Source organism: Selaginella moellendorffii, unplaced genomic scaffold (assembly GCF_000143415.4).
Source record: "Selaginella moellendorffii unplaced genomic scaffold, v1.0 SELMOscaffold_79, whole genome shotgun sequence".
NCBI lineage: Eukaryota > Viridiplantae > Streptophyta > Lycopodiopsida > Selaginellales > Selaginellaceae > Selaginella > Selaginella moellendorffii.
In genome coordinates this window covers 292,116-315,771 of record NW_003314340.1, presented here as the reverse complement: position 1 = coordinate 315,771, position 23,656 = coordinate 292,116, and the positions used below count along the sequence as shown (strand labels likewise).

The window sequence follows — 23,656 nt, the reverse complement described above, 5'->3', positions numbered from 1 at the left end:
AAAATACGTAATAAAACTGGACACTAATAAAAAAAAGAATAATAGATATTACTAAAAATAAGAATTATGTTATAAGTAAAACCCAATTTCCAGTACAACCATGTGCAAAAAGAACAATACATAGAGCACAAGGATCAACAGTTATACAATTAGGATATGACCCATAAAAAACAAAATATCCAAGACAAGCATATACAGGGTTATCAAGAGCACAAACACTAAAAGGTATACATTTATATAGACCAATTGAACATAAACATATTAAAATCAATAAAGATGCAACTAAAGAAATAATAAGAATGACAAAAGAATCACCATAGCATGATTTAATAGATTTACAAGAAGAAAAATAGCTAACCAAACAATTATACAAGTTCTAAACACAATATCTATTACTGCACATCAAGAAGATATAAAGAGTGATTCACAATTATTAACATCAAATATAATATGTATGCAAGAAGTAAGAACACCAAAACATGAGATTATATATTTTAATAAATATAAATCATATATCACATATAGCAATATTGTATACAAATGACTATAAATCAGAAATAGTAGAGCATTTAAAAACAAAAACAATAGCAATGTCATATACATCACTAGAAGAAATTTTTTTTACAGATAATAAATTTACATAGAAAATCTGGAACAAATATACAAATATTCATAAAACAACTGCAAAAATATATACAGAAAATAGATAATAAAAAACCAGTAATAATTACAGGAGATTTCAATATTGACTATTAAAAAGAAGAAGCAAAACCACTTCAAACAATAATGGAGAAAGAAGGATACATACAAATAATAAAACACAATACATGTAATAATAAACTAATAGATCATATATGGATAAAAGATATAGTATATAGCAGGAATAGCACCTGTATATTGGACAGATCATAACAAATTGTATATCATAATAAAAAATATTTAAAAGAAAAAGCAAACCAAGCGTTACTGCAATGCAATGCACAGCAATTTTATTTATATATTGGTAAATATATAAAGTTACCATTTTTGTGAAAATTTTTAGTGAGATTCCCTAGAATATTTCATATTTAAGGCAGAGGTAAAATCCCTCTTTATCCTCTACACTGCTCTTATGGAACTTATATTTATGAGTGAATGTTAATGATGTCATTTTAGGTATTATAATTTATTAGTGTATGTTGTGATTGGTATCTATGCATTGATCTTATGCTTCTAGTTAGGCACTTTTGACCTTTTAATATATAATATTAATATAGATTATATCAAATCATAATTTACAATATTTACATTAACTTACATTACTCGAGTGTGCATTCTTAGTCAATAGTGTTGCATTAAATATCTACTTAAGCTAGTTGAGAAACTAATTCATGTGCACATAGACCAAAGAAAAAAATTATTTGACAATTAGTTGACTTGCACTTACTAGTGTTCCTTACAATATTGAGTCTAGTACCTCAATCAATATCACTATATGATAGTTTATTATGGAATCATAACACTTTAGCTATCTTTTCTTTAGTTTATTGATTTTGAAATCCTTTTCTATGATTTTCATGAGTGAGTGATATTATGTCTTAAATATTGTGTGTATAGTGGAAACATGTTTAAACTTCAAAACTTTTATCTTCCATTCCTCAATACTGTAATAAGTGAGGTGGGTTTGATATTTGCACATGGCCCAAATTCTATTAATGAGGAAGATTCTTAGGGACACTAGATAATAGCCAAAGTAATTTCATGGAGTAGATAATAACAACAGTGATTGTTGATGAGCTTTGCCATCAATTCCCAAGTCTTCTTCAACAACTTGAGGTTTTAGCAAATTTTCTTGGTGGAGAGGCTTCATCTACAGCTTTTGACATGGCTCCTATCCCCATCACTAACACCACATTACAATGAACCCCCTCACATAAATGTGAAGGCTTTTATAAAATCAAACTTGGCAACCAACATCTTTATCTTGACAGTGGCTTAGAAACATATTATAGAGTACTTAAAGGTCATTAAATTTTTTGCTGATTACATAATAGCTCCTATAGATATGATGTTCTTGTCCTGAGTCATAGCCATGGGTCCATTGTTGACTTTCTTAATATGGACTATAATTCCTTGGGATCATCCAGTTTATCATCCTTAGTCAGCCATGGCTAGACACAACTCTATGCTTCTTTGACTTTGAGCATAACTAGATGCAAATTGGATGAAGTAATGGGCAAGTGACAATCTTCAGTACCAAAGGATATACTCTTGCATCACATGAAGTGTTATAGTTGATACTAACCTAATCAAAATCTTCATCTTGGCCAACAAGTCTTAGCAATGATACGAAGTTGGAGTTCAAGATGTTACAATGCAACATAATTAGACTTTTCCATCCCATTTAGATAGTCTCACTTTTAGACTCTTGCTCTATTCACTATAACCAGTCACACTTGCTTGGGCTTCAAGAAATGTGAGATCTAGTCAAGATTCTATATATTTTGCAAATGCCTAAGGAGGAAGAAAGCAAAACTATAATGGCATCAAATTAGGGTGAGACATAGGACAACATCTTACAAACTCCCTTGATGTAGTTAAAGGTGTTGGACATAGTTCATCTAAGCTTTCACTTGCCATCCTTTATGTTGACATGATCAACCTCTTAAGCACATGGAAAATCAGAATTCCATAGAGGTGCAACCATGGCCACTAGATAAGTTCCATACTCAAGGATTATAAGTATTTATATTATTAATGAAGTATGAGCTTGTGGAGTGAGACTTTTTTTTTCTCTTGGAGCTTATACCCCCTATATTGGATTCATCTTATCTTTACAAAAACTTTTCCAAGGCACATATCCTTTATTATATACTCTTGCTATAATAAATATAAACATAGCAGCAATAATTTAGAACTTGTTTTTAGCCATGACACCTTCTCTAGACATTCTGAAAGCCTTTCTCAAGATCCACAATACTCATATACAACAACTAATAGTGATGGGTTTTGCAATAATTTGACTTTCTTCTCCAACCTCTTCAACATTTAAAGGTCACACTAACTCATTAGAGCTATAGGATTTCAATCGAAACATAACTCATAGTGATTGTGGCATCTTCTATAGATAATATGTATAAAATGTAAGCAATAAAAGAAATGACTTAAGAAACAATCTATAAAAGTTTAAATATAGAGGGAAAAGGCCCATGAATAAAAGTGCACATGTTTTTTTAATCGATTGAAGGTTTTAGAATACTTAGGGCTAGGTTTGAGTACTAGGTTATATAGAATTCATTATAATGCATTTTATCTTTCTCTTTTAAACCAACTGGAAAAAAAGTAATTGTTTGATAAAAAATTTTATCTCACTATATCTGGCATCAAGGTAAAGTTTTAATTATTCCAAGGATCTATGGTAATAATATATGCAAATTTCATCCCCCTCACACACATTAGAAATGTCAATATTCTCATTGACTGTTGATTTATTAAACCAAAAGGGAATTAACACCTTCATTTTCACACTAAATTTACAATCTTTCTATTATATAATTCTAAATGAAGAAACTAGTGATCCACTTGTACTACAGTTCTATAGTGGATCCCTTTATCTGTGTTTATAGATGCTTTATAAGATGAAAAATGTATTTATAAATGCCTACGTGTATGATTTCAAATTTAAGAGTAGGAATATACCTTATTCAAGAGTATATTATATTTTAAGTAGCTACTAACCAATTAAAATCAAACCACATCTTTTACCCTATAGTGATTTTCAAGGGCAAGACAGGGAATGAAATTTTCCACTGAATGATGGGATAAAGGTAAATATGTAGCATGGAATAACTCCAAAGTATTTAACCAAAAAGTAAAGAGACAACATAGAGTGATATTGGAACAATTCTAAAGTATATAACATCTTAATACCATGTGAGCCAAATGGAGTCTAATGTTAGTTCAACATATTGTTCTAATGAGAGAATATAAATACTCCACTAGCTAGTATGGTATGGAACTTAAGTTTAGAACAATGCTTAACAAGGAGCTAAACTATGTCTCAAGTTAGTCAACCATACTTGATTTACATACCCAACACTAACAAGTACAAGCTACCATGTGAGTTTTTCATCATAAGCCGAGTATGCTTAATAAGAAACATTTAAGAGTTTCTATTTTATGTTTATTTGGTACAAATACACATATGATAACCCATTTCTCAATTAACTTAGGCAAGGGCATTTGCTAATATCAACAACCAAGGCTGCTTCAAGTGTTCTCTAAGCAATTGGTATTGATAATGATGCCAACACCAGCACCACTAAAATGGCTATCCCTTCCATGCTGCCACATCTAAACCATCATTCAGAAAGCTCAAAAGGTGATGCCACCACTTCAACTACATTGCAAAAAATTTAGCAATGTAGGCAAAGTAGTGCTTACATTTTAAATATGCTTAGTTACAAACATTTCTAACTAAATTTTATAGAGAATCAAACATTAACCTCACTTACCTAATATGAGGTCCAGAAACAACAGCCAGGCCCAAATTGGCATGCAAAACATGACTCTTTGCAAATGCCTAGTCGTCAAATGAGGAGGATTTTAATGAATAACTTCTACTATAGATGTGGACCAAGTCTCAGATCCATGATCATGGTTAATTCTTTCTCACTTCTGGCAGTGACAGTGTTGACGTGCTTTTCTAAAATCAGGCCAACGTTGTGCTTTGGCTCATTATCGGTTTGGAGAACTTTGATTTCTCATCCTTTTCTATTCAATTTAACGACGAGTAAATCACAACCGTTAGATTTGGTTCATTCCCGCCACTCGAGAGTGTAGGGTTTTTGGGCATGGCGGCTCTGTGTAGTCCGCAGCGGAAGGACACGCTGGAGAGCGATGGCGATGGCGGCGCTGGTATCACCTTCTCTAAGTTCAAGTATAGGTTCCAGAATTTGCTCACGGAGGTCCGGGCGCTCAAAGTAAGGCTAGCACGTCTGCTCCTCTTCTCAGTTTGTCGATCCTTTCGCAGTCCAAGGAATGCTCAGCTCGAATGGAGGCGGAGGTTTCGGTTCAGGCAAGTTCTTGGATAGGATTTCTTTCTTTCCAAATCTTTCTTCCTTGTTTGTTTGCCAGAAGCTGAGATCAAAGGAGGCCGATCAAGACAAAGAAAAGGCATCGCTGCAAGCCCAAATCACGGAAGCTACCGAAGCTCGGCAGAAGCTGGAAAATGCCGTGAGTGGTTTTCTTTTTTTTTTTTCGCTAGCTGGTGAGGGCTTGCTGCTTTTTTTTTCTTTTGACAGATTAAGATTATGGAGCTTGAAATGTCTGCCATGGAGAAAAATGTGGCAAGCTCGAAGATGCAATTGAAGGCTGTTCTAGATTCCAGAAACACAGTGATGGAGGAACTTAAGGTAGAAAATCTCTAATCTTTTCAAACTTTCACGTTACGTTTTTTCGCAGATAGCCAATTACGAGCTGGAACAGAAGCTAAAGAATACTTCCAGCCATTTATCGGTCGCCATGGAAAAGCTAAGCAGGAACACGATGCTGTTTGAGGCTGTAGAACAAGAAGCCTCGTCTGTGAAGAGAACCTTAGATGAAACCCGTCAAATCGTGGCTTCCAGAGCAGATATGGGTAATTTTGTAGTTCGTTTTCATCTTGTTTACGAGAATGTCTTGCAGTTGCCGAGCTTCAGCAACAGGTGGCATGGCTGGTCGATATCGAGCAAAAGCTCCTTGGTAAGTTTAAGCTTTTTTTTGTGCGTTCTCGGTTGTGACTTTGACATCTCAGATAAAGCACGATTACTGGAGTGCGAGCTACGAAACAAAAACGTTTCATGCTCTAAAAAGGAAAAGGAAATCATCGCGTTAAGACATATGCTCGATACAAGAAACGACTCGAGCATCCAAGAGAAGCTAACCATAATATCCGCATGTACTGGTTATCCAGATCAAATTTCCTTGACGAACGAACATCCAGAAATCGTCGGAAGCGAAAGACCGCACTATCTCGGTCCTTACTATGGATAAACAGGTTTGTTTTATTAGTCCATTCCTTGAGGAGCTTGAGCTTGCTTTTTTATTTTGTTTGGCAGGGTTTAATTGGCGAGATAGAAAGCCTGAAGGCTGTTGTGAAAAGATTTCAAGAAGCTGCGGCTGAGCAAGATTCGTCTTCAAAAATATTACGTGAGAAAGTTCTCGATTACCAACACTTGCTCAGAGAGAAAAGTAAAATGGTATGAGAGTGCTACTTTGAAGATTGAGTTTTAACGATTGTTTAGTGTGAAGGGCACTTGCCAAGCTCACAAGAACTTAGACAGGGAGATCTGGATCTTGAAGAGAATCACGAGGCAGCAGCAGAAGCACAAATTCAAGACAAATCACCAGCGCGTGTTGAAGGCACGTATCGATCTATTTAGTATGTTGCTCTCAACATTGACGTTTCTGTGCAGAAATCAAAGAGCCAATCGTCGTTGGTTGTAGCTCAGATAAAGAAGACGCTACTCTCACCAATGGTAAGACTTTATTTTTATCAATGCCTTTCCAAACCCATGATCCTGCAGATGTTGGCACCCGTGAAGAACATCTTCAGCAATGTGCAGAGAAAGAAGAAGGTGGATTAACGTCATGCACTTGCGGCCGGCCGCCTGATTCTTCTATGGTAACGCCTTTGATCGCATGCTGTATAAATGCTTCACAGTTTTCTATGTTTTTTTTTATCTTCAGCTGGAGTGCGTGAGCTGCAATAACCAATTCCATGCCGCATATGTTTCATGGGAAGAATCATCGTCAGGTATGAATGATGGCTAAGCTTGTCGTATGTCTCCTTACGAGAATCACTGCAGCGTACACGTGTACGAGTTGCCAAAATAGTCCAGTAAAGAAGATGAAGCTATCCGGCATTGAAAGCCAGCCGCTGTGAAACACTTTGTCTCCCAAGGTAGGCCTAAGCCTCGTACAATTTTTCTTTTTTTCTTTTGGTTGGGTTCACAGATTTATCGCTTTTCGTAGACATCTTTGCCCACGTGTCCTCCTCTGCAATGGAAATGCAATGCAGTGAAGCACAGAAGCAAGGAAGAACAACTTGTAAGCAAAAACATTTGTTCAAAAGGTGGGAGCTGAGCTGCGTTTTCTTGAAATTTTCGTTTTAATCGATGGTTTCCGCTCGAAGTTGTTATGTTCTGGGTTAATTCCCAGCTCTGGATGGTGGTCCTCCATTAGGATGCCGTCTCATCATCTGAGCTCCTCTCGTGGTCCTGCCGCTAATCATCCAGCCTTTTCTTTGTCAGCGGTCCCAAGAATTACGAAGAATGTGACAAGCACTCTTTTCTGGATCGCAGTTGGCATCATTGCAAGGTAGTAATCATTTTTTTCTAGTCAGCTAGTGGCTCTCACTGGGAACTTGGTTTCTCGCAGTAGCAGGAAAGAATCATATGGATTCTCAAGCCAGGGATATGAAGAGCAGCAGCTCAGGATCACTTCTGGACGACAGTGTGTGGTCGCAGCTCCCCGAAGACATGACTCGCATAATTCTCGCGAGGCTACCACTTCCGAATTTACTCCAGGTTCGTACCGTCTGCAAGAAGTGGGAAGCTACAATTCGATCACCTCCTTTCCTCAAGCTGTGCTCGGATCTTCCGTCCCGCGCACCGTGGTACTTGGGATTCCACGGCTTCAGGCACGAGCAGGGGTGGGCTTTCGATCCTAGCTCCAGCAGATGGTACACTCTCGACTTTACTTTCCTTCCACCTGGGCGCTGCGCTGCTGCCGCTGGAGGCTTGCTGTGCTTCTGCCAGGACAGCGTCCAGGCCAACTCTCTCTACGTTTGCAACCCGATCACCAAGGTGTGGAGAGCTCTTCCTCGCTTCCCAGGCAGCATCAAACAGGTGGCTATGCGTGTCGACAAGGCCGAGGATACGTACCTGGTGATAGCCTTCGTCCAGGACGACGTGAAGTGTGGAGCTCTCTTGTACCGCAAAGGCGACGATTCCTGGCGAGAAGCAGCAGCTATGGCTTCTCACCCGCAGCTACTAAACATCGTCGATGCGGCCTTCTGCGGGGGTGTTCTCTACTGCCTCAACAAGTGCGTGACTCGCGAATGGCAGTATATCCAGTGCTACCACTTCGAACAGGATGAGTGGAGCGACCTTGGTATTCCCATGCCGAGCGCGTTCCGAGGCCAGGATCTCGTGCAAATGCCTTACCTGGTTGATCATGGAGGAAAGCTGCTCCTGGTGGAGAAGATCATTTCAAGCTTCGCAGACAACTCCACCACCTTGGCTGCTGCCGCTGCTCCAAGTCTCGTGGACAAGGCTTTAAAGCCGGCTATTAAAGCGAGCGTCGGGATTCACGAGTTGGATCTGGGAGCTCGAGAGTGGAAGAATGTGGCCGGGACTCTGGAGCATACGACTCTGTTCGTGGGATCCTTCACGTCCAGGGCGGTCTACTGCACAGGTAGTCAGAAGCTGGTTTATTTCACTAACCACGGCTCTGTAGTGAGCGTGTACGACGCCATTCAAGACTCCTGGCACCGGCTTCCAGAGTTCCCCCGCCAGAGAATGATGTCGAACTGGATTTTCGGGAAGCCCAAGCGGAACCTCGGCGTCGTGATCCCGCTCAAGGGGCTCTGGTTTGACCCTCGGCTGGATTCTACCGTATAGCCCTTCTCGACTTGTAAGTCTTCCATGGCTCTCATGGGCTTTATGATGTTTAACGTGTGGTTTCGTCAGGGAAAGTCTTCCACATCGACTGGTATGTTTAGACTATTCCTTTCGAAGTTCTATAGAAGTTTCATTGTTTCCATATTCGAGCTCCAAACTATACAAAGAAAAGCCAGTTTAGACTATTCCTTTCGAAGTTCTTTAGTTCTCATGAAGTTTCATTGTTTCTTTCAGGAAACCCTGGTATATATTCGAGCTCGAAACTATAGAAACGAAGAAAAGCCGGCTAGAGGATCTTGTTTCAACTCGGCACAGCCATCGCATTGGCCGAAAGCAGGATGACGCAGATAAGATAAAGAATCAGCGCACGCTGGGATCTCGCTCGAAGTTGACGCGATTCCGATGACAATCAGACACACACTGCACAGAAACCAGACGAAGAAAAGAATGACAAGCACCGACGCTGCGCTTCTTTTCCATTTTTCTTTCGTGGGATGGATGGATCGCTCAATCAGCAGCAGGGGCAGGACCACCGAAATCAACAAAGCGCACACCACCAACCAGGCCTCGCTTTCTTCCCACAGGACCCCAAAATCTTCTTTTTCTCTCGTGTAAGTGTTCTTTGTCGTCCATTCTATCATTTAAAAACTTTGGTCCTTGCAGAACAGTGACGGTGGCGGTGCTGTTGCGACGGTGCTCGTTCCAGAATAGCGATCGATCAAAAAACTAAGCGAAGAAAACACCAGATGAATCAAGACAAGCCGCAAGCTTTCAAGCCACGAGCTTTCAATGGTAAAGTGGAAGAGAGAATCCAGTTTTAACAGCGAGCGAGGGAGCGAGGGAGCGAGGCAGCGAGAGGGAGCGAGCACCCTCCAAATGTGAAGCAGACAGGTATCCAGCCATGAAAGCTTTAAATTCCTTGCCTATGGTATTGACCAGCTTTTTTGTTTTCCTTCCAGGACGAAAGAATCTCACAAACAAAAGGGTCCCAGATAGCTGTACCAACAAAGCAAGCAAGAGACGCTTGGATGGAAGTAAGCTTTCTCTTTTATTTCTCTCTCGCGCTTTGCCTGTAAAGTACATACTTAGAACGAATGCCAGGGAGAAAAACTAAGCGCCGAGCGAAGAACAAGGATGAAGACGACTAAAAAATCGTTTCTTTTCCATCGTTTGGGAGAGAGAGACTAAACACGAGAGAGGATGATAGAACGCACTGCCGTGATCATTCCAATCACTTGGGCGCTCCAACAAAAGCGGAGCACTCCAGAGTGGCAGTAGCAGCAGCAGCAGCAGCAACACTACAAGACAGGCACGCCTACTAGAAAGTGAAAAAAAAAAAACCACAGAGAGAGAGAGAGAGAGAGAGAGAAAGAAGACGTACACGAGCTTGGACGAGAAAATCCATGGCGGTCTCCGTGAATCCCGACTGCTACGCCTCCACACCCCAGTCTCTTCCCAGTCCATTCGTGAAAGCCGCCAAGCTTCTCACATGCCCTGCATGGCTGCCTTGAAAGTTCCAAGCTGTGTTCTTCCTAAACTCGACTCGCTGCCAAGCCAGCCAAGAGATCGCTGCTCCATCGCCACTGCTTCACTGCCTCACTGCCTCGTCGATAAGTACCGCTTGATCGTCCCTGTTCCTTTTCCCGAGAAGAGGAGGAGAAGAAAAGCTTCTTAATCCTTCCTTCTCCTGTCCAAGCCCAGAGATCTTCCAGTTTATTTAGTGCCTGGCTTTCTCGCTTTCCCTGTCCACTTTCCGGAAGATAATCCAACCTCCCACCACCCTGTCTGCTGCTGCTGCTCCTCCTGCTTGTCGACCGTCCAAATCACAAGTCGCCACCCATGTTTGACGCGTCTCCTATATAATCTTTCCCACCACCTGTATCCTAGCCTTTCTCCTCCCATTTATTTACATGCCTCCAGCATGACCCGACCGAGGCGACGCTCGCAGCTGCGTGTAGAAGAAGAGTTTTTTCCACCCATCCATCCCCGTATGATCAATCACATTACTGTAAGATCGACCTTCTGCTACTCCTGGACGTAAAAGAGACACCACCACCATCGTCAGTGGCCGGAGGAACACGATCACCTGGCGTCCGAGGACGTGAACGAGTCCGCGAAGCCGACGGGCCTGGTCGGGAGGCTGGCCTGGCTATCGTCCAAGTTGGAGTCGTCCGAGGCCTGCCACTGCTTGAGCGCTTGCGGGAGCGTCACGTTGAGATCGATCCCTTTGGTCTCCTCCCCGTCCGACGCCGTCGGCTTCCACTGCTCCACCAGCGGCGCCAGCACGCTCACCGCATGCCCCATGTCCGGCCGGTTGTACGGCTCCCTCGCCGTGCAGTGCTTGGCGAGCTCGGCCACCGTGTAAATGCCCTCCACTTTGTCCTCGGTGCCTTCTAGCAGCGCTGTATCTATCATCCTCGCGAAGGATTCTCTGCCCTGGTGCGTACGCCGGAACCACGTCACAAGGTGCATGTTCTCCTCGGATTGGCTCTCGTCCAGCGCTCGCCGCCCCGTGATCAGCTCCATGAGGACAACTCCAAAGCTGAACACGTCCGCCTTGGTTGTAACTCTCCCCGTCACTGTCAAACACACACACCACCATAAGTCTTCCAGGAAACATGCGAACCAGAGAAAAGGAGGAAGAAAAAAAAAAACTCATTTACCTGCGTACTCTGGAGCCAAGTACCCAAACGTGCCCGCCAGCCTTGTCTCGATCGAGTATTTGCCTTCGGGAGCAAGCTTCACCAGTCCAAAGTCTGACACCTTGGCACGATAATCATCGTCGAGCAAGATATTGGACGGCTTCAGGTCCCTGTGGATGAAGCTCATGTGTGCCAGCTCGTGCAAATACTCCATCCCCCTCGCCACGTCCAGCGCTATCACCAGCCTCCTCTTCCAGTCCAGCGGTTTAGCTCCCCGCTCAAACAGGTGCTGCGCCAGCGTCCCGTTCGGCAAGTACTCGTACACCAGCAGCTTCTCATTCCCCTCGATGCAGTAGCCGAGCAGCGCCACCAAATGCCGGTGCCTCACTTTGGTCAGCACCGCGATCTCCGCGTGGAACTCGCTCAGCCCCTTGCTGCTCACCACCGTGGAGGCCTCCATCCTCTTCACCGCGATGCTGGTGCCATCGTCCAGCACCCCCTTGTAAACAACACCGAACCCACCACGGCCGAGGATCGTGTCCCGGCTGAAGTTCTTCGTGGCGTCACGTAGGACTTGGATGGAGATCACTAGATTTCCTGCCTCCACTACATGAACGTCACCACTGGGCCCGCTGTGGTTTCCTCCACCATTCGGCTCCGCTGTCCTTGTGACACTGACCTTCACCATATCTGGATCAGAATTGGAGTTCCGGGGATGAACCAGCATCCCACTACTGGAGCTCCTCGAGGCCTGATGCTTCCCCTTGTGTCGACAGCAGAGGAAGAATATAAAAACTCCCGCCACCAGCGCCAGCGACACGGCCCCAGCAATAGGAACAGCCACCGCCACTATGGGGAACTTGGAAGATGCTTGAGGGCTGTTAGTGCGATTCCCACTGTCATCTTGCGTACCCGGAGGTGGAGGCGTTCCAGGCGGTGATGGTGGCGATGGTGTTGTGGCCGGTGCCGATCCAGCCGGAGCAGCTGGAGCAGCTGGAGACGAGGATGGAGGAACTGGAGCCGATCCAGGAGGACTGTTGAGCAGAGGATTCCCATCCACGAGCACTGTCACCCCGGAGAACTTCACCATCGGGCCGGACAAGCTGTTGTTCCTCAAATCCAGCGTCTTCAAAGACTTCATCGTTGCAAACTCCGGAGGGATGGAACCCGAGAGATTGTTGTTGCTGAGCATCACAAACCTGAGATCCGCCAGCCCCGCCACCGCGGGAGACAGCGTCCCAGCGAGCTGGTTCCTCTCGAGCTTCAACCCGATCACCGCAGTCCCATCGCACACCACCCAGGTCACGGCGCAGGGATCCGTCCCCGACCAGTCCGCGATGATCGAGTCTGGAAAACCAATGCCACCTAGAAATCCCAGCAGCGCGGTCACCTCGGCACTACACGCCTTCCCAGCCTCGCTCTGGCAGAACTTGTTGCCACCGAAACCATCCGTGTTGGTGGCCCTGAGCAGTGGGATCGGCCCCATGAGATTGTTGTTGGTCACGCTGAAATGCGAGAGTGCCAGCGCTGTGAAATTCGGCACCACCCCCTTGAGCTTGTTGTCGTTGAGCCGGAGATCCGCCATAGCCACCGCGTTGCTCAGACCCACCGGGATCGTCCCAGTGAATTGGTTCCCTTGTAGCCACAGCTGCGCGAGGCTCGTCATCCCTCCAACCACGTCGATCGATCCGCCCAGCGCCATGTTGTTCACTTCCAGCTGCGTCATCGCCGAGTCCTTGAAGCTCGCGGGAAGCCCACCGGTGAGGGAGTTATACGCGAGATTGAGGACCTTGAGGCTGGCCATGGTGCCCAGGAACTCCGGGATCGGCCCGCCCAGGCTGGTGTTCGTCAGCGACAGATTGACGAGCTTGGTGGAGAATTGGACGTCGTCGGGGAGCTGCCATCCCGCGGTGCCATTGAGATTGTTGTGATCGAGGTAGATGACCATGAGGCTGTCGAGGCCGCGGAAGAAATCTCCTGGGATGGTCGCGAAGTTGTTGCTGTTGAGGTAGACCTTGCGGAGATTCTTGAGGCCGCTGAGGCTGGGCAGCGCGCCGTGGAATCCATTGAACTGGAGGCCGAGGTACTCGAGATTGGCGAGCTTGTTGAGATTTCCGGGGAGAGTCCCGACCAGCCCCAGGGATTCCACCGCAATTCCGATGATAGACTGGCCCCGGCATTGGATGTGCTTCCACGAGCACGGATCGCCGCTCCCCCAGCCGAGCAATGCCCCGTTGGTCAATCCCTGGATCATCGCATCAAGAACCGCCCTCTCGGTCGGATCGACAGCCGCGGCGGCACCGGCGATGATCACGACGCCAAGAACGATCCATCGGCCGATCCCGATGCTCATGGCTGTGAGAATTCCCAGCGCCGGCGATCCGCGAGGCGAGGAGCCCGCATTCTTGCCCCTCATCCAAGAATCGAGCAGAACCTGGACGAGCCGCGCGCACAGATCTTGGTGCCCCGGCAGCGCCACACCCGAGCCCTGGCGCCGCGCATCTCCCGTGGATCGCAGCTCCGGATTCTCATGCCCTAGCTTCCCTTCCAATTTTTCTTCCTCCCAAAAAGAATGGCCTGTCCCAGGACAAATTTCTTTCGCCTGGAACCCTCTGTTTGGCTCGGTTTGAGCAAACAGAGCATAAAAGAAGATTCCGTCACCAGCTTCGGTGGCTTGCCGAGCCTGGGACGTGCCGCCACGTCGCCCAGGCCTGGACCACGCCTTGTAACCTTCGGTCGATTAAAACGTTGATATGGTTTCACTCGATAATGATCGTCCCTCTTGCGAATAAAATGGCATCATTCATTTTTGTTGTCCAACGAACTTAACGACGAAACAAACTTGGCGAGACTTTGTCACTCTGATTTGATCAATCCTTGGCTTTTAACTTTAAGCGTCCCTGGATTTGAGAAACAAAAGAAATCACTCGAATCACTGTTGCTAGACTTGACACAAAGAGGTAGACAAAAAGGAAGAACTGCAATAGCCTACCTCTACCACTTTGGTTTGAAATCATGGATCGCCCAACCCAGAGATTCGTGGCCAGCCAAAAACTGTTTCTTCAAGCAAAAGCTGCGAGACTATCTTCAATGTTTAAGATCCATTTCTTTCCTGCGCAGAGAACCACTAGTAAGATTTTTCTCTTTTGCTTGCTTCTTCCATACTTTTTTCATACCCCCAATGCCGTGAAAACTCTTCCTTCGTCACCAGGCATTAAAACTCGCGCTGGATGGCTCGCTGGCTGCGGCTTTTTATCTTCACTCCACTCCACAAGTAAGAAACTTTTCTCGTGGAGAGGAATCGATAGCTATGCGACGAGAAGAACTGTCTAGCCTGCAAGGACGCACAATGAGTCATCGTAAGGCACCAACGGAGGAGCGGCAGCACTGTACCAGATGCTAGAAAACTCCGCGTACCTGTTTGGTGGTCTCATTCGGAAGGGACGATGAACGCTATGGAACACACCTGGAAAAAGCTTACACAATACAGTCGAAACAAGAGAGACAAGAGAGTTTGAATCGAGAGCAAACCCACTCACACTCGAAACAGTGTGTTGCTTGGATCGAGAGTGGAGCAGCCACTGTTTCTCTAGGCCGCTGCACAGTTCTCTCCCAGGCAGCGGTCGATCTAGCACAACTTTTGAGCTGAAATGGCAGTAAGTTACCAGGCCAACCTTCGATGTGTGCCAAGGGAACAAAGACACAAGAACGGCGAGAGCAAAAGAATAAAACAACAAAAGGAAAAGATGGAAGAAGAAAAAAAAGATCTTACTACAAAATTGCTCCACAGATTTTCAGTCCTCCTTGACGGTGATCTGGGACTTTATTCTGGCCATCAATTTTGGGATCCCGGCGATGTGTCCTTTGACAGCTCTCTCGACGCAGTCTTTTGCATTCCTGGCGAGTTCATCTTCCGTGAGAGCCGCAATGTCTCGCTGCTCGTCAAATTTGTCCCTGCAAACCAGTACACTTCGCTGGATCCGTTCCTGCACAGGAGAAGCAAACAAAAGTGTGAGAGACTAGTGGGAAAAGAAAACTTTCGAGAACGCGAACAAATCCAAAAGTGTGAAAGAACCAACGATGTAAATGAGGCACATCTAGCCTCACCAAAAAAAAAATTCGAATGGCTTTTGCAATCGTTGTATGCCTGGAATGAGACGCAAGCACAAGGAGAACTCTTGCGAACGCCAATAACAGGCAAAAAGATAAAGGAATCCCCAAAGAAAAACCAAAGAGAACAAAAAAAAAAGACAAAAGAAAACCCATACCTGGAAGCTCGAGAGCTCGTTGGAGATTATGTTCTGCGCTCTCTGCGGGGGAGCGCCGCATTGCTGCACGCACGGCTCAATCCGGGACACCGTCGTGTGCTCGTCGAAGCAGCGGTAGGCACATTTGTAGAAATTTCTCTGCGAATATAGAAGAAAACGAGGATCAAATCGTAGAAATCCGGCAAGCCGCACCTGGAGCGTGAAGAAGACGTACTCATTCACCTCGCCCATCGCCTCCGTGAGCGCGTCATTGAGATCCCGCTGGAGGGTCTCCATGGCCTCCATCGCGGCTGGACCTAAACCCTAAACCCTAACTGGATTCTTTTTAACAACCCTAAACCTTCTTCAAGAAATGTTTAACGCGTCTCTACAGTGGAATGTAATCTTGTGTTAACATTCTTCTCCTAGCATATGCCAGGTGCAGGCAAATACTCACAGCTCAAGAGCTTTTCTATATGATGCCCTACAAAAGTCTCGTTTCTTGGAAACACCATGATAAGAGAAAACTGGTGGAATGCCTGCTCGCAAACATATGTCGCATAGAGGCCTTGGAGGATTTGTTCTCTAAGTTAGCGACTCCGTGCCCTGCAACACAGTCCTAGCCGCTCTAGAGTCTCTTTTTGAAGATCTGTCCACCCAGAGATATGGAGCATGGCGGCGTGAACACGATGGCGAGCAGCTATGGCAACTCCGGTGACACTAGTGACTATCTTCCGCAAGATACTGCAGTGGAGCATCCTGTTGTGGACATCGCTGCTGCTTGCAAAAGTGAGAGACACCGCCGCTGCCTGTGAGATCTTCCTCAACAATGCCCGGGAAGTGTCCCGAGAAGTGGAACACAATGCTAGAGCTTTGAGAGCTTGGATCTCCTCCTGGGATCACCCTCACTGCCGCCGCCACGATCTCCAGCCGGCCACATTGATCACGCCAGGGTGTTCTTTGATGCGCTCTTCTACGAGATGCTACTCAAGGACGTGGCCGCCGACGCATGCTTGCGGCACTGAGCCATGGCGGTGATACGCGTGCTGTATGCTGCAGCTTGACGTCGATTGCGGGCGGCTATTTTGCCGGGGCAATCAACTCCCCAGCTGCATGATCAACATCCTGGCACGGTGAAGCAACACCCAGGAGCTGCTTCCTGGGCGATGCTGCGGCCAAGGTTAAGGGCTGAAAGAGGTAGCGGGGGATTTTCTGGAGACAACAAGTGGTGCATACAGCCTATGTTATGATGGATGTGCATAGTTTAGGAGAGAATTCAGCTAAAAGCCTAATTAGTTGAGCCTAATTCAACTCAAAGCTTTCTTGTATTTAAGCTTTGTAATTTGAATTTTTGAGGTTAGGCTGAGCCTCACCTAAGTGTTTCAACAATGTTGGAGGTTTGTTGTGCAAATTGAATCTTAAGAGATGGAAAGTCTTGTTGATGTGAGGGAAATTCCCTTGTTATACAAGAGTGGCATTGCCTTTGTGGGCAGCAAGACTTGGGCTGTGGAATTGGCACAATTTAGCAAACTGTGATCTTTGGTTTTCAAGCAGTAAGCAGGTCACTATCTCTGGCTATGTAAATGTTGGACCACATTGCCCATGGTAGAACATCATCAACCTGAACGGGTATGAAATGGACGACACAAAAGAGCAAGAAAGTAACCTTGTATACCGCAGCTTGGGAATGCCTGGACTGACCCTGCTCATGACATGCGATGCGATGTTGAGTTTTACTACTCATTCCAGAGCAGACTTACAACGGGCTGATCCAATCCACCATGCGTCCAATCCTGTGTCACCCGTTGATTCTCATGGCTTTTTGTACTTTTGGTAGAAATCCGTCTTCGGTGTAAAAGAAAGATCAAGTGTGGCATCTAAAAAAGCTATTCCATGCAGTAGAAGGAATCCACCACACTAACCTGCAGTGCATTGGGCGTCATTGATGAAGGAGACTGCATTGGATGAGATTTTTAATGCGTTCAGCTTGGTAACATAGCAAACATCACACCATATATATATAAAGAGAATAGAGGACACCAGTGCTTATTTAGATATTACTCGCAACTTTCATGCTGGAGGTGTCTAGCACATTAGATGGAATATTTAGTTGCATCTCCCATAGCCGCGCTGGCAGCCCGCGCCACAGTACTCAGATGTCGATCCGCAGTAGCCAAACCGGCTGCAGCACAGGCCCGAGTTGCAGCGGCCTCCTCTACCCTGACGACCGCAACAGATACCGCCGCCTGTACCACATTGAGCTTCCACCACATTGGCGTGCTCCACCATTGCAACAACGAGCATGCACAAGAAGAAAGCAGCGAAAGCACGAAGGGACGCCATTGCAAACAGTAGCACTTTAACTATGGATAGAGCTGAGCAGTGTTTGATTGAATGGAGAGGCGGGGCGCATTTATATAGCGGGGGGGTTGCAAGCAAAGTCCATCACAACTTTTGAAAACCTAGAGCGCAGTTTTGTTCGCATCGCAATTACATATTTTGCTAAAAGACTTTAGCTCCATGATCTACCAGTTTCTGGAAAGACTTTAGCTTCATGATCTACCAGTCTCTCGATTTCGCCCATAGATTGAATTTTGGAGGAAGGTGACACAGTGTACACGACCATGACACATTTGCATTTGAAGTGTGACACAAGACCTTATCGCTTGACCATTGAGCGAAGTTTCGTAAGAAGCATGCGGGTTGAATCCTGTGAAGGTAGGATGTTTCAGAAACCAACTGCTTTCAGTGACGAAGACCGGTGGGTTCCTTCTTTAATGTAGTCGAGAATCTTATAAAATCCCGGACATGGCACAATATTCAGCCAGCTATCTTCAAAAGACTGCATTTAAATAAAGCATCATTAGACAGGCGAGGCAGTCTTCTGTGCAATGGAAATGCAGCTCGCTTGTAAGTTTGTGGTTTGTTGGTTTATACTATGCATTGTATGAGCTTGGGGAGAAACCAAAATAGGTTATGATTTCCTTAGCATTGCTCAAGCACGATCTGCTGCGTGGAAGCAAAATCTCAGGCAGCAGTAACACATACTCGGGCAGCTAAAGCAGCACAAGCCCACACACCAGCTGCAGAATCAGTTAACTCTGAGACAGAAGTGGTGTTGAGATGATAGAATGGAGTAGCAACCCACAAGAGTGAATGCATTGATGAAGAAAATCACTATTGCCCGGTTCAGTTAAGATTGCTAAAAAGCTTGAGCTGATCTAGACGTGTATCAGACCCAAAGCTTTGCACAACAAACCCATTGATGTAGTTTTTCAAAATTTAACTATATGAAGCACTCAGTTAGATAAATAGGATTTCCAATATAAGAAAATTATATATCTGTTCAAAATAGTTTGTTAATGTATATAGTTTAAGTATTAGTGTTATAAATACTTTTTACTCTAGTGTCTTCTATAGTTTTTAATAAAGATGTTACTTTGTAGTTTTTCATATGGTAGAATGTTTAGGATTTTATATATTTTTGAAATATATATATATATATATATATATGTCTGTGTGTGCATATGTGTGTGTGTGTTTGAGATATGGTTAATTATAAAATTCAAAATACATTTTTCATTGAGTTTAGAAAAATATTCATATAATTTTTCATATATTTTTATGCATTTATGATTTAATTTAACTGTATAATTTTTATATGTTTCCATATATCTTATCAGATTTGTAAACCTTATGAATAGTTAATGTACTTTCATTCTAAGAATTCATCATTTGTACTTCTGAAACATCACAAAGTGCCTAACCTTTAAAATATGTCCAACAATATACTTTAAAACTTCTTTTGTTTTAGTTCTTCTTCAATTAAATAACTAGTAAAACTTGTCATCCATTTGAAAAACCCTTTGATATTCTAAAAGGTAATCTTATTTTTAATGAGTAGCTCTATAATGTCTTTTAGAAAATTTATATTCAACTTTTTAATTTTAATTTGCTACATAGAAACCAGAACAATTATATACATTACTATAACTCAAATGGAAATTAAAATACTCACCTCATCTTTTGTAGAGTGTCTAGATTTATTTAGTGGAATTTCTAAAGTTATCATCTCTTATTTTTCATTCTACTATAATAAAAAAAAACACAAAATGTATTCAAATGGGTTAAAAAATGTTTGTTCATTTTATTCTCTATTACAAAGGTAGATTGTTGTGGTTTCTACATAACACTAGCTTTGGTGTTAACATCATTGCTTTATTCATATGAATTTATAGAGAAACTATATAGTAAAATATATTTAAAACTAGATGATAATTTACCTTGGAATTAATTGCAATAGCCTTTAGTTTATCTGACTATAAAATAATTTCTATTTAGGGTATTATAGTGGCTTCATTGTCTTTTACATAATATAAAAACCTTTAGTTTTAAACTAAATTGAAAACGTTATAATTATTTACATTCAATCTAGTAAAGAGGTATTTAGTTTCTTTGCCAAAACTATAATATGAATTTTAGTATGTGACATTACAGTTGTATTAATGTTTTTTATACATGGTGATAGATAGTGTTGAATTTCAGTTTGGCACGATATTGCATTCAAAAAAGTTCTCTACAATTTATTGGTGAATATATTATCTTATTCTAAGATAATTTCCTCTAGCATTTTCGGGATTTGAACCATTTGTTCAAAGAATAATTTCACCATGTGAGGGCCAAGTGTATGGCTACGATACCATATACTAATATTAGCGTAGTGGGATTTTGGTAGCCGTCAGATTGATTTCAATTTAGACCACTTGCTCCTGTATATAAGTGTAAGCAACCAAAGGGAACGACTTGAAAGACGATCCATGGGGTTTAAATATAGAGGGAAAGGGCCCATGAACAAGAATGCACCCTCTTTTCCAATCAGTTAAGGGTCTTGGGATATTTAGGGTTAAGTGTCTTTGGGTTTAAATAGTATTGGGTTGGGTGACCTCCAGAAAGTCTAAATTTATGAGCTTACAATAAGCTATGATTTTTGGGCTAATTGATATGCATTTTCTATATTCCCTTTCCATATTCCAAGCACTCACATTAGTGGAGGTGAGGGGCACTTTTGATTGTCCCTAAGGAGTGCTTGGAATATGGAATGGACCTCCATGGAATGGGTGGAGACTTTGGTGTCAGCAACTTCCCGTTGGTGTTGTTGTAGTGGATGGTTTAGACATCAAGATGCATCCGGGAAACAAAGAGTCGCACGAGTAATGGAGGGACCTTGTGCGAATAAGTCAATGACCCCTCTATCTTTCTTTTGGGATTATTATCAAGGGGTTCATTCGGCACTGGTTCATTCAATATTTACTTTCTAAGCTTGTTTTTATAACAAGAGGTCTCTTATTATTCTCTTCGTGTTAGTTGAGGTTATCTTCTATTGTTTGACTTGTTGCCACACGTTGCCATTTACACTTGTGTCGTATGGTGGAACTAGTTTTCATTCTTTATGGCAACGGCTATACACATGCATGTGCACGGGATGAGGTAGACTTGGTTGTGCGTGTGGGCAATCTTAAGCTTGCGTTGCAGTCATTGCAGGTGGTGCCGAGTCAAGCTTTTGATTTCATTCTTGGTATAAATTGGTTACAGTGCAATCTTGCCAAGTGTGACTTTGAGGCTTCTTCCCCTTGTCTCATACTTCCTTATGTTTCATCCATTCCTCTCACTTAGGTACCTTTTTGTCCTTCTACTTTTAACTTTGTTTCCATTACTTTTGTTCCCTATTATTTCCTCCTCCATTCCCATTTCCATTGGGATTCCTTTGGAAGGGGTTCTCATGAACCCGCTAACTTGACCTCAAGGCAACACGCCTTGGCACATTCGGTGTTTTCACACCATCGGCTCTACGAGCCTACCTCTATGACACTTCTTACTTGTGTCTAGGTCTTTGCCAAAGCCCAATATGGTTGTCTTTTATGCCAATTATCCATTAGCACTGCACTATAGAGTTTATGCACAACTTTGTGTCAAAGTTGTTTTCTTCTGGGAAACTCTTTCCCACGACTTTAGCATGGCGCATTCTACCATCAATGAAATACCCACTGTTCTCATGCTTGGATCTTAAGATCCTCCCCATACTTCGTGGGGTACAATACACCTTAGTCTAAATGCTTCCATCAATCCCTTAGGATTATTCCTTGACTCTACTTGAGTCATCTAGTTTTTTGGACTTGCTAATCAGACGACCATGAGGTCTTACTTTTGAGGTGCCAACTCACTAGAATACAACTTCATATATTCATGTCTTACTCACCAAGACCATCTTTGCAAATGTTACTCTAACACTTAATTTTATTCTCTGGGACCAACTTTTGCCCCTTAGGACTACTTGTCCATATGATGAGAATACCAACTCATCCTCTAAGTGCACCCCTAACTCCTTGGGTTGTTCTAGCATTTATCAAAGGTAGCCTCGGCTACCATTCCAAGGACTTGTGTCCTTTTCTATATTTGACCGCCCACGGTTATAATCCTCGTCTCACATTCATGAGCACCAACCTCAACTATATGAGGATAATCTTGTGACTCCTTTATTGTTTTGGAGTCTCTATCTTTCTTGTGATCCCAACTATAGTTGTTTATCACAACTACATTAGTTAGTTTACTAAGTCAAACGCTCATCTGGATCACATCCTTAACTCTCTAAGGAAAACTTTATACTGTTCCTAAGATCCCAAAGTTGTTCCATTATTGGCTCTTTTTTATCCACCACCTCACCTACAAGTTCACATATGAACTGTAGTGGAGAGTCATGTTTTCCTAACTTGCTATTCTTCAAGGATAGGCCCACTCCTAAGACTGATGCCAACACCAGTGGTGATATACTTGAGCACCAATAAAAGTCGGACTGAAGAACAGTTTTGATACCAAGTTCTAAGCAACTAAATTTTCCATTCTACTTCAGTCACTTAACCACACCTCTGACCACTTGGAGGAGTCTCACTCACAACCTCCATAAGTCTTATTTCGGACTTGGGCTTGCTAGCAAGAATGGCATCCCCGCCACTCAACCTTTGCACTTGGTCCAAGTGCTCCACGTGTCCGATCCCATGACTGACACCCCAAGGTACCATTAACATATCAGCTTGTTACACTAAGGCCATGCCCCTTCATCTTGGTCACACTAGTGGTCTAACACCACCTGCATCACAATCCCGTCTCTCAAGGACTGGGCCATCCATCCATGAGTGATCATCCCAGATCCACTCCTTAGTATTCTTAGGATGCTCGTAGACATGGGGAATAGCCTCCCCAATATCCCTTTTCTGGTCCCCACCAAGTCCCTTTCTGCCTATGGCCGTGTTTGCCAACATTGCCACTGGATCGAGGCCCACAGGCCCGACCACTGAGTCTCACGGTCCTATGGGACTTCCTCACCACATGACTATATCCTTGGTCACTACATCAGAGAACTATTCCTCTTCCTTTCCACAGTCTGGGCCTTTGGGACAACATTTTGGAACACCGTAGCCCTACACAAGCCTCATAGGTATTCTCCCCGCCTTCCACCTTTGGGTGCTCTAGCCATAGGCTTAGAGTGAGGTTCCGTTGAGCCACGCCAGGTATCCAAGTAGGTAGTGCCACCCACACTTGGATTGGGAGCATTAACCATTCGATCCTTTGGGGGAACTAGAGCCAGCTCTTGAACACTTCACCAAGCTACCCAGCTTGTCGGTCCATATTCACTCTAGTCTTGGACTTCCCAGTGGTCAACTCATCACCCAACACTTGGGTACATCTTTCCTGGGCCAAACTGGCTCTATTGGGCTCCAACTCCTTACTATACTTTTGGAACCCCTTGTAGACGATTTTGCCCCAGACGATCCAAAAGATTAGCAATGTGAGGAAGAGGGTACACATCAGGGATTGTCACTTCGTTTAATGGACGATAGTCGATGCAGAAACGAATACTCCCATCAGGCTTCGTCACAAGATGAAATTCACATGCCCCTTCCGAATAACACCCTTCTCTAACATCTCCTTGAATCTCCTTGGATGACCAACGGCGAACAAGAACCTTGATTGGACGAGCATCCCCAGTTGGAATCGGATGACATGTGGCAATTTTAGCCCCAGACAATAGGTCAAATTCAAAGAGATCAGAATACTCCTTCATGAGCCG

General features: G+C 43.9%; 3 protein-coding genes across 13 annotated transcripts; 2 read left to right on the top strand and 1 right to left on the bottom strand.

The window, feature by feature from the left end:
- The first annotated feature begins 4,809 nt into the window (after window positions 1-4,809).
- Window positions 4,810-7,152, top strand: LOC9662852 (protein Daple). 3 transcript variants are annotated; one of them, XM_024660927.1, is made up of 15 exons: window positions 4,810-4,961; window positions 5,012-5,056; window positions 5,116-5,214; window positions 5,283-5,393; window positions 5,443-5,617; window positions 5,665-5,721; window positions 5,774-5,907; window positions 5,957-6,016; window positions 6,078-6,218; window positions 6,264-6,381; window positions 6,435-6,497; window positions 6,546-6,643; window positions 6,709-6,775; window positions 6,828-6,922; window positions 6,994-7,152. In XM_024660927.1, the coding sequence occupies exons 1-14, from the start codon at window positions 4,833-4,835 to the stop codon at window positions 6,902-6,904; spliced, it is 1,374 nt and encodes a 457-aa protein (XP_024516695.1). In that variant the 5' UTR covers window positions 4,810-4,832; the 3' UTR covers window positions 6,905-6,922; window positions 6,994-7,152. The 3 variants fall into 3 exon arrangements, with proteins under 3 accessions (XP_024516695.1, XP_024516696.1, XP_024516697.1); XM_024660928.1 differs by having other exon boundaries at window positions 6,976-7,152; XM_024660929.1 differs by lacking the exons at window positions 6,828-6,922; window positions 6,994-7,152 and having other exon boundaries at window positions 6,271-6,381.
- Window positions 7,153-7,238: 86 nt separating this feature from the next.
- Window positions 7,239-9,982, top strand: LOC112341198 (F-box/kelch-repeat protein At5g15710-like). 6 transcript variants are annotated; one of them, XM_024660934.1, is made up of 5 exons: window positions 7,397-8,655; window positions 8,712-8,733; window positions 8,877-9,253; window positions 9,306-9,533; window positions 9,602-9,982. In XM_024660934.1, the coding sequence occupies exon 1, from the start codon at window positions 7,416-7,418 to the stop codon at window positions 8,640-8,642; it is 1,227 nt and encodes a 408-aa protein (XP_024516702.1). In that variant the 5' UTR covers window positions 7,397-7,415; the 3' UTR covers window positions 8,643-8,655; window positions 8,712-8,733; window positions 8,877-9,253; window positions 9,306-9,533; window positions 9,602-9,982. The 6 variants fall into 6 exon arrangements, with proteins under 6 accessions (XP_024516698.1, XP_024516702.1, XP_024516703.1 ...); XM_024660930.1 differs by adding an exon at window positions 7,239-7,338 and having other exon boundaries at window positions 7,399-9,253; window positions 9,602-9,756; XM_024660935.1 differs by lacking the exon at window positions 8,712-8,733.
- On the bottom strand, window positions 9,547-15,864 carry LOC9656741 (receptor-like kinase TMK3). 4 transcript variants are annotated; one of them, XR_002990460.1, is made up of 7 exons: window positions 15,745-15,864; window positions 15,553-15,690; window positions 14,702-15,270; window positions 14,450-14,618; window positions 11,306-14,396; window positions 10,024-11,221; window positions 9,547-9,712 (listed from the first exon to the last, which is right to left on the bottom strand). XR_002990460.1 is itself a non-coding variant. In XM_024660924.1 (7 exons), the coding sequence occupies exons 6-7, from the start codon at window positions 13,698-13,700 to the stop codon at window positions 10,725-10,727; spliced, it is 2,892 nt and encodes a 963-aa protein (XP_024516692.1). In that variant the 5' UTR covers window positions 13,701-14,184; window positions 14,277-14,396; window positions 14,450-14,618; window positions 14,702-15,270; window positions 15,553-15,690; window positions 15,745-15,864; the 3' UTR covers window positions 9,547-10,724. The 4 variants fall into 4 exon arrangements, 3 of the variants coding, with proteins under 3 accessions (XP_024516692.1, XP_024516694.1, XP_024516693.1); XM_024660924.1 differs by having other exon boundaries at window positions 9,547-11,221; window positions 11,306-14,184; window positions 14,277-14,396; XM_024660926.1 differs by having other exon boundaries at window positions 9,547-11,221; window positions 14,702-14,750; window positions 14,824-15,270.
- Between the last annotated feature and the right edge of the window lie 7,792 nt (window positions 15,865-23,656).

Excerpts from the sequence above, each read along its gene's own strand:
- LOC112341198 (XM_024660935.1), top strand. The coding sequence starts at position 7,416 with ATGGATTCTCAAGCCAGGGATATGAAGAGCAGCAGCTCAGGATCACTT.
- LOC9656741 (XM_024660924.1), bottom strand. The coding sequence starts at position 13,700 with ATGAGGGGCAAGAATGCGGGCTCCTCGCCTCGCGGATCGCCGGCGCTG. Across the intron at positions 11,222-11,305 it reads CTTGGCTCCAGAGTACGCAG|TGACGGGGAGAGTTACAACC; the intron begins GTAAATGAGTTT and ends TGTGTTTGACAG.
- LOC9662852 (XM_024660927.1), top strand. The coding sequence starts at position 4,833 with ATGGCGGCTCTGTGTAGTCCGCAGCGGAAGGACACGCTGGAGAGCGAT. Across the intron at positions 5,394-5,442 it reads CAGTGATGGAGGAACTTAAG|ATAGCCAATTACGAGCTGGA; the intron begins GTAGAAAATCTC and ends GTTTTTTCGCAG. Across the intron at positions 5,618-5,664 it reads GGCTTCCAGAGCAGATATGG|TTGCCGAGCTTCAGCAACAG; the intron begins GTAATTTTGTAG and ends AATGTCTTGCAG.